The 10068-nt window shown below is 37.0% G+C and overlaps 1 protein-coding gene across 2 annotated transcripts in view; it reads right to left on the bottom strand.

Moving 5' to 3' along the window:
- Positions 1-223: 223 nt before the first annotated feature.
- Atp6v1c1 (ATPase H+ transporting V1 subunit C1) overlaps positions 224-10068 on the bottom strand; it is a 50773-nt gene continuing 40928 nt past the window's right edge. Inside the window, exons 9-14 of one of the 2 annotated variants that reach the window (XR_007347147.1) lie at positions 8529-8621; positions 8355-8448; positions 6459-6556; positions 4585-4711; positions 3356-3649; positions 224-1157 (exon numbers count right to left, since the gene is read on the bottom strand). Coding sequence is in view for 1 of the 2 variants with exons in the window: in XM_015486354.2 (XP_015341840.1) it covers positions 3554-3649; positions 4585-4711; positions 6459-6556; positions 8355-8448; positions 8529-8621 (508 nt within the window). In the remaining variant the exon portion in view is untranslated. Of the gene's footprint in view, positions 1158-3031; positions 3650-4584; positions 4712-6458; positions 6557-8354; positions 8449-8528; positions 8622-10068 lie in introns of those variants that run through there. The other variant, XM_015486354.2, reaches the window with a different exon arrangement.

Genomic DNA, 10068 nt, shown 5'->3' with positions numbered 1-10068 from the left:
TTTTCTAAGCTTTCTCTAGAATGTAATACTGTTACAGATCTCTGACACACCATCTTTTATTGATGTTAACAAGAGGACCACCACACTGATTCCAAAGCAGGCAAGGTTTTTACTGTGAGCTGTTATATTTGCATATGTGGTTTTTAACCTTGTGCACATGTTCTTTGATTTCTTCTTAAGATGAAAGAAAGGGCAGCCAAGAAAAAAGAAGAAAACCTTCATATCTAGATCAATTTCTTATACTTTATTTCCAACATCTGGAACCAGAATTTTGAACTGAAAGCAAGTAAAGTTCACATTGCTGAGTATATATATACAAAGTATTACTGCTACTTGATATAAGCTCATTCAAAAATCCACATGGAATATGTTCCACGAAGAGTTTCTGCTCAACAGCAACTTCAGCAGGGGAGTATCTTCCTTGGCTGAAGGCTGTAGACTACTAAATTAGCATGCAACAGGTGAACACACCATCACCCATCACTGGGGATGTTCTGGCTCCTGCCAAATGACAGCATAATTTAACACCCTAAAACCTAAATCCATCCCTGAAACCTCTCCTGTATCGCTGTCTTGGACGAGGGTTGAGGGATGGGTGGGTTTGGCTCCCTTTACACTACCTGGGGAGGGCAGGTGGCATGACAAGAACCCAGCAGTCAGAAATCATAGGTTCAGATTCTGTTCTGACTCAGACTCGAAATTTGTGACTTCTAGCACAGAAATCACCTAACTTCTTTGCCCTGAGTCTCTCCATATATAAAATGGGACAACCAGTCCTCCCATCCCAAACAGCACAGTGAAGGGCTGAGGCAACAGACAAGAATGGTCTCTACATGTTTAATGAATCTCAAAGTTAGCTGAGTTCCATCCTCGGGGAACAAGAGATTCCTCAGGAAGGCAAGGGAGTCCTTTCCCAGGAACGGTGGCCTCCATGAACAACAGAAATTCTCCAACACGGACTGAGGCTCAGTGACATTCAAACTGTCTTAGTGTTATGTTTCAGACACAAATGCCACCATTCCTCCTCTACACACAATTACATCTAACCTTCAGGCTCTACAATAATTGTGATCCTTAAAATTCCCAAATCAGTGAAGAAGAGCTGCACATGCTCACGGACCCTCAGTACAGGGGTCAAGCTTTCACCCGACACTCTTCTGGGGGCAAGGGGTCTGTCTCCTTTACTCATCACGACAGCACTATGCTGGGCACTCTCCTCAGCCCCACTGTGCAAAGAGAAGGACTTGGATGGTGTGCCCAGAACTGCAGAGTTCAGCAGCAGCAGAGCTACAGTCTGGTTCCAGAGCCACCTGGTCCCGCTGCTGTACTGCGTCCCTGACAGAGGCTACGGTGAAGTCTAAACCTGACACAGCCCCTACCCCTCCCATCAGAATAATATCACAGTCGAAATACAAACTTAAGGCATAGTGTGGGCCTGGCAATTGTCAATTGTCAAAACACTCTCCCATGGTATCCCCGTCTTACTCAACATTTGCAACCAGAAGAGTTTTTTGACATCAGAACCCAAAATTTTCCTCTTATTCAAAGGAAAACTGAAAATAAATCTGCATTCCAAATACATCTGGAATTTAGAATTCTGAATGGTAATTTGGCAGTATGTCAAAATTTCAACTATACAATATTCAATGATGCTGCAGGTTCCACTTTAGGGTCTCTCCCTCCAGAGAGATTGATACAAGTACATATCGATCTGTACGAGGATGCTTGCTTACTGCAGTGGTGTTTGTGAGGAACAAAACTAAACAACCTGAATATCCGACATTGGCTAAATACGTTATGGCAAAGACATGTGATTTTGGTCTAAAGAATGAGGTGGCTCTAGCCTGGGGCGCACACACCTGTAATCCCAGCAGCTCGGGAGGCGGAGGCAGGAGGATCGCAAGTTCAAAGCCAACCTCCACAACACTGAGGCACTAAGCAACTCAGTGAGACCCTGTCTCTAAAATACAAAATAGGGCTGGGGATGTGGCTCAGTGGCCAAGTGCCACTGAGTTCAATCCCCGGTTCCAAAAAAAGAATGAGGTTGCTCCAGCTATGCTGACAGGGGAGGGTATTTGGGATATAGTTTTAAGCAAAAAAGCAAGTGATAGAACATAGTATGATCCTAGTTTTATAAGACGAAAGCTCTGTATGTTATAGAGGAGGGCACGAAGAATACAAAGCTTCCCTTGGGAGTTAGAAGTTAGGAAGTACAGGGCATTTCCTGTGCTCTTTATAGACATCTTGTTTGCTTGAAGTTAATATTTAATGATAATATAAAATTCCATAATAAAAAGGAATCTGGAGACTAATTTCCTAAAGGGAATGGACTGTTTAGAGACGCCCTTATGATACAAACTTCTTCCTCCCATTTGCAAGGCTGAAGAGTCCACAGGAAGGGCAACATCACCACAGAACCCTGCTTTAAAAACAGCAATACCTCTATTTTCAGAGGCTGTCATAAATTATATAACTGTCAAAATGAAATTTTTTATAATTATAGACTTTAAAAAAGAAATATACCAGGCACAAGAGTGTACACCTGTAATCCCAGCAACTCCAAAGGCTGAGGCAGGAAGATGGCAAGTTTGAGGACATTCTGGGCAACTTAGTAAGATCCTGTCTCAAAAATTAAAAAGGGCTGGAGATGTAGCTCAGTGGTAGAATGCCCCAGGGTTTAATGCCCAGTACAAAAAAAAAAAAAAAAAAAAAGTTTAAAAAATAAGCAAAATGAAGACTTAGACAAATTACTAAAACTGCATAGTTTTTGCTAGGCTTTATTCAAAATTGGTCCCACTTATTTGCAAGAACTAAAAGTCTAGTATCCAAATGTAAATACTCATATGTTGAAGAATAATCAAATCTGTGCTCTGACCCAAATTTGGCACAATTAAATCATACACAGGCCAGACACAAATAGTCACACCTCAGCATATGACAAAATCCTGAAAGTAGCATAGCAAGTTAGCTATGACATAATTTATTAAACTCTCACACTGAATTGTAATCTGAAGTTACACACACCACAATACACCTTTGCACAGGTAATTTTATTCTCTCCTGTGGGTGTCAACAGTGCTCATAGATTGTAATCAGAAACATTCAGAAAGCACATACCTGAATATTGTCACATTTCTTTACATCACGATTCAATAACTATTAAACAGTTATGTCTACTACATACAGTGAACAAAATGGTATAAATGCTTACACCATTCCCTTGTAAACAAGGCTTTTGTGCACAATGGTAACAAATGGAATTAATGCATATCATAATATCAATGAGGAACTTCTCTTTAAATAAACTATTCTGTTTATAAATAAACTCTGATTTTTTTAGTACACATTTACAGACCCGATCCAATAAAAAGAAGCAATATATATATATATTTTCCTTTAAAAAGAAAACACTGAGATAGGACCACTAGGGAGAACTCACCAGGGAAAGGGGTGGGAGCAAGCAAAGGACAGAGTTAAAAGTATTATGATACTGCAGCCTAGTTCTGCTAACACACAGCAACACAAGCACAGGGCGTCTGAGAGGGCTTCAGTTTTACTTGAATTCCAGCAAGTTGCAATCAATCTTGTAGTACACATAGGGGTAGTATTCCTGTTGGCTCAGGTTTAAGCCAGGAATATCCATGGGAGCCTACGGAAAAACACAAAACCAGGTGTATACTTATAGAACTCCATTTTGCAAATGAGGAAGTAGTCTCTAAAAGGCTAAGAGGCACAGTGCACAGTAGTAAAGCCAGGTTCAAGTGATGCCTCCAGAGCCTGTGTGTCTAACTATCAGCTCACGACCCTTCTGGATGCTGCAAAAGTTACTTTCTATATCTCTGGCTTAGGATAAGGGCTTATGAGATACAAGACTTATAAAATGTTATATAAAAATAAACCAAGTATGTCTTTAAAGGTATCACATATATATATGAATTTACTGCTAGAAAATTATGTATGAAAGAGATAGACCTCATTATATTCACTATTCCATGAAAATGTAGCAAGTCATTTCCCATCTATCAAGAAAAAATTGATTTTTCATAGTTTTAACTAGTGCACATATAGTATACTACCATCCTAAAGAGAGAAAAAAATCAGCAAGATATGTGAAATCAAATATCTAAAATAAAAGCCCACTGAAAGATTAAACAATAACAGAAAACACTTATACTATTTATATTTTTGTTTAATAAAAGAACCATTTTAGAAAACTGATAGTTCTCTTTAAAATGCTTACCTATTGACTCTGTTTCTTCTTTTTACCAAATAAAATTAAAATAACTACTTATTTTCTTCCTCTCTTCAATTTATAATTCCTGCAACAACAACTTGCATGGTTGTTTCTGTATTTCTGAAGCTATAAACATCTGATATTCAGCCAGATGATGACTGGCTTTTAGAAAGCATGTAATAGGATAAACACCTGAATTTTACTTGCTTTGTCTGTCTAAAAAACTGAGAACTTCAAGGTAATAAAAAATGATTACCATGATACATATTTACCTCCCCTTTCCTATCTTGTAATAATTTTTTTCTGTCTTTCCAATTCCCACTCTGCCAAGCCATCTAGTAAGTACTTACATCAATAATAGCTGCTGCACTGCTGTCTAGATGTTTATACAATTCATATAATACTTCTCTCAGTTTCTTCATCATCTTCTTATTAGGCTGAAGTAGCATTGCTTGGAAGTTCACTGGCAAGCCATACCTTGTAAAGAAGAAATACAAAGTGCAACACAGGCTTATAAAAAGATTTCCTTTTTAGAACAAATATTTTCCTACTATAATCATCATTTATGGGTAGAGGGTATCTCATTTTAAGGACTCCCTTCACAAGTATGACAAGTAGTTACAGAAATTCTTATTATTTTTTTTATTTTGGGGTACCAGGAATTGAACCCAGAGGTGCTCTATCACTGACCACATTCCCCAACCCTTTTTATTTTTTTTGAGACAAAGTCTTGCTAAATTGCTTAAGTCTTCACTAAGTTGCTGAGGCTAGTCTCAAACTTATGATCCTCCTGCCTCAGACTTCTGAGTCTCTGGAATTCCAGGAGTGTGCACACAGCAGCCATAGAAATTTTTACATAGAAGTGCAAACGTTCTCTGGTCTTCAATGCCCAATAGAAACATCTATTTTAAAAAAGTTAGTTACTAAGAACTACTTCAATACTGTTCCATTTTTAAGGTAATCTATGCACACTCTCAAGAAGTAAAGATAACATGTAAGGCTACCACATTACTTTAAAATAAATAATGAGATAAAAATTTCAAAGTACATGTGGGTTAAGAAACCTAAAAATAGTATAGCTATAGAGAAGTTGTTTTTTAAAAAACAAATTATTTCTTTGAACCCAGGGGTGCTTAACCACTAAGCTACATCCCTAGCCTTTTTTATATTTAGAGACAGGGTCTCACTGAGTTAGTTGTTCAGGGCCTCGCTAAATTGCTGAGGCTGGCTTTGAACTTTCGATCCTCCTGCCTCAGCCTCCCGAGCTGCTGGGATTACAGGCATACACCACCACGCCTGGCTAAAAAAGAATTATTTCTAGTCTGAGCAACATGTACAGAGGCTCACAGATAACTGAATTTAAGTATCTCAAAATAATAAAGCATTTTAGGTCAATATGAAATAATTTCAACAGATCATCAATATACTGTATACCAAACTAAATGTAAAATAACTGAAATATCTTCCTTTTAAATAAACATTGGCTAATTTTTATAATCTACAAGTCATGCACTGCAGACTGATGCTTCTGATCAGTGACAGATCACATATACTGTGTTCCTATAAGATCACAATGGAGCTGAAAAATTCCCATCACCTAGTGATGTTATAGTCACTGTAATGCATGACTCATGTTTATGGTGATGTGGTGCAAACAAGCCTGTGCTGTCAGTCATATAAAAGTACAGAACATATAAGCATGTATTACTTGAAAAATAAATGACTATTACTGGTTTAGTATTTATTATACTTATTATTTTAGGGAGTATTCTCGTCAGAAGTTTAAAGAAGCTTACTATACAACAGTATGCCCTGTACAAGCAACAGCCTCACACATCTCCTTACTGCATCTCTTGCCTGCATCCAGGTGCCATGTCAAGTGATTGACCCATACCACCTAGGTCTGTGTAAGTGCTCTGTGTGGTGTTTGGACAACAACAAAATCGAGAATTTTTCAGCATTAAGCTTATAATTAAGCAATGCATGATACACCTAAGAACAGAACCAGAGAGTATAGCAGTCTGCATCACTTCTTCCAAAGTTGGAATTAAAGGACAAAACAAATGCATACTTAAAACTGTGTGAAAATGACAGTATTCCCTCATGACTGGCTTTTTGGTTTCTCATCAATTTCATAGTGCTGGTCTGTGTTATAACAAAGAGGTTTCAAGTACCCTTCAGCATCTATACACTCTTCAGCTCCAAGTTTCCCAATTTTCTTTACCTTAAAACAGACTCAACAAAAACCCTTAATGCTTTCACATGAATCCATGCAATAAATGCCTCACTGAAATTCACTTTCAGCCACCGCACGAGTGGTCCCTTTAAAAGAAAAAAAAAAACACAAGTTTGGTCTTACAATTAGATAGATAAATTAAAAAATAATATTTTGGGGGGGGTGTGGGGATTGAACCCAGGGGTGCTTTACCACTGAACCATATCCCCAGCCCTTTTTATTTTGAGGCAGTGAGGGTCTCACTAAGTTGCTTAGGGCCTCCCTAAATTGCTGAGGATGTCCTCAAGCTTGTGATTCTCTTGCCTTAGTCTCCCCCATCACTGGGATTGCAGGTGTGTGCCACCCATCTAGAACAAATATTTTTAGAGTAACTACCTACTGAGTACTGAGAATCTATAGGAAAATTAAGTCATGTAATTCACCTTTTAAAAGTTTAAGTATTATGGGCTAGGGCTGTAGCTCAGTGGCAGAGCGCTTGCCTAGCATGTATGAGGCACTGGGTTTGATCCTCAGCATCACATAAAAATTAAGAAAGGCATTCTCTTCAGACATAACTACAAAAAAAATTTTTAAGTTTTAAGAATTATTCTAATTATATTAGATACCAAATTATCTTATGTCTCTGTTACACCAAAAGGTTAAATTAGACTAAAAGGTTAGCCAATACTCAGTAATCTCAACAGACACTAAAATGAACTGAAACAACTCACTAATACAGTGAGTACTCCCCTCTATTTTATACCAGTTTAGACTACTTTCAAAAAATATTTTTGTGAAAGTAGTCTAAACTGGTACAAAATAAAAGGTACTCTGAATATGTAAAACAAAACATAAAAATATGAACTTACTATTCAATACTCTAAAACATTTAATACATTTATATGGAATTTAACTTACAAAGAATTTAGGAATAAAGATAAACAGCTATGTAGGCAAGTCATTCACTATCCTGAGCTCTTATTAGGTCTCTAAAACCTCTTCATGCTCTAAATTTTCAGTGATTCTATTATGTAGCATAAATTCTTTTTGAACTTAAAATATGTTATGATTAAATGCCTCTTTAAAGAAAACACAATTCAAATAAAAAATCTCCTCTCCACACTGCAAAGACATACATCATCAACCGTGCTAACAAATACTTTGATAACATTAAGAAGCTCATTGGGATGTACCAATCAACTAATTTAAGCAATGAGGACAAGAAAAAAATGAGATCTTTGGTCAAAATAGCTATTCTTTAAGAAGGTTTAGGATCTTCCCTAATAAGTTGGTTATGCTGGATACTGACTGGTCAAGGATGGTTTTCTCCCATTTGGGAAGGAATGGTTTATGAAGCACTTGGAAATAATTTCCAATGAAATCTGCCTTTATTTCCCCTCACTTTACCAGAGCGACACACTTTTTAACTCATCACACTTCCCTCTTCATATAAGTTTTTAGTCTTTACAATAATTTTGCACTTGAAGATGGCAAGTAAGTTGGTGCCATCTTGATTTTCCAAATCCATTTGTCCCTATTCTGTTATGACCACAACATACAGCTTTTCAATAGTTTAAGTATAAATTGCTTCATTAAAAGACAGAAAGGTTTCTCTTAAGAAAATGAATATTCTTCCTGAAGAGAGAACTTCATTATTTACTTAAAAATCGTCCTTCTCTACAAATATAGTAACCAAAACATTTACATTTAAAATTTGTTTCTGACATGAATTTAGTTGGAGTACATAATTTTTTGGTAGTATTTTAAGATTACTATAGCTCTTAGCCTGTTTAGAGGAAATTCATTCTGATGATTCAAAAGAAAACTAAAATGAAATGTCTTTAAAACAAAATCAGAGAAATTTGCTTTTTTTAATTTTAAGTCAAAGAAAAATAGAACACGTACAAATTGCTTTTTCTTGTCAGTAGAAAGCCTGTTCATTTCTTCTTTATCTGCTTTCATCTCCTCTTCATTATACTGGAAGTCACGAACGATGAATCTAAATTTGGGGGAGGGGAAACTTGTTCATATCATATATGGCTAATTTAACAAATTAAAGAAAACAAACAATAATCTTACTTGTTTTCCCTGGCTTTATGTCTGAAGTCATCAACTGCCTTCCTAAACAGGGTGACATTACAAAGGTAACTGTCTTGGTCCTCTGAGAGAACACTAAGGAAAAAAAGAAGTTTGTAGGTCATTTGAAGTTTTATACATTCTTTTCTCTTTCATATTAAGGGCAGAATTCAGAAACAAGAGGAAGAGCAGCAGCATTAGGGGATATTGGCCCTTCCGAAACCACCTGGATGCTCTTATCTGTACCCTCAAACACTGAAGACACTGTCTGTCTGTTTTATGGTTATGATGCCTTCACATCCTGTATTACATTTACTTCCTATTAACCAACAGAATTAAACATTAACTCAAGTAAAGCATCAAACTTTAAGAAGCACAATCTACACTCTGTCAGTACCAGGAGAACTGGTTATGGTATCTCCTTGCTAAGCACACTCTTTGCTTCTGGAAGCCTAATTCTCTCCTCTCTCCAGCACAATCCAGCCAGCCCCATGGAGGCCTGGCCCAGTCCCCCTGTATGACCACTACCTCATACCTTTTCTACCATCACACCCCAAATCAAAAATCACAAATACAACTGCCTAAATAACCTCTGAATAAATGCATCTGTGTGCATCTCAGACTCCACTTCAGGCTTTAAAGGTGCCCCTAAGGCAGAGCCTCTGTTCACTCACAGCTCTGTGGACATCACTGGGAAGACCTTTTCAACTTAAGTGCCAGAAAATTTTAACTGTCATATAAATTTGTAATGCTGTGAGGAAAAGCTCACTACTTGGAAGGGCAACTGCATGATCATACTACATGTAATCTGGCTTTCAAAAACTATCAGTAGCAAAAAAAAAAAAAGTTTACTGCTGATAGCTCCTTTGTATAGAGCCCCACATGTAAGGCCTATGAAACGGTATGCTCAACTGGGGCAGGGGAATGTTACAAAGGGCAAGGCGATCTTTCTTTCCTGTATTGAGGGTTTTCCAATGTTCATGTCTTTTTTTTTTTTTTAATACAGCTTTACTGAGGTATAACTGAAATAAGATAACTGTACATATTTAGTGTACATCATCTGAAGATTTGGACATATTCATGCCCATGAAATCAACACCACAGTTAAGGTAATAAGCACATCATTACTTCCAAAAGTTTCCTGTATCTTTTGTTATTTTTAGTTTTTATTTACAAAGTTGTACTTTAGAAATTTAGAAAAAAAAAAGTTTCACAAAACGAGGGAGTGCTTATAGAATTTAAAGATAACTTATTAAATTTTATTTTTTAAAAAAACAAGTTTCATTTTTCCCAGATGTGTAAGAATTGCCTGGTTAGCTGAGTAAATTAAGGTGGTAACTTCAGTACTTAACCAAAGAATGGCTTTAAGACCCACATCCACCCTGGCTCTGGGTGGGTCAGTCAGCAGGGGCCACCTCCCAAGTGTAAGACCAACAGATACCAGGAAGTACCCATCACCATGATCACTGATGTGCTGAGGAATTCAATTACACTGGATTAGGACCTTTAAATATTTTAAACTATAGTTATAAAACTGTTATCT

This window comes from Marmota marmota, unplaced genomic scaffold (genome assembly GCF_001458135.2).
Source record: "Marmota marmota marmota unplaced genomic scaffold, marMar, whole genome shotgun sequence".
Lineage (NCBI taxonomy): Eukaryota > Metazoa > Chordata > Mammalia > Rodentia > Sciuridae > Marmota > Marmota marmota.
The sequence above is the reverse complement of the archived record's forward strand: the minus strand, read 5'-3'. Positions and strand labels throughout refer to the sequence as shown.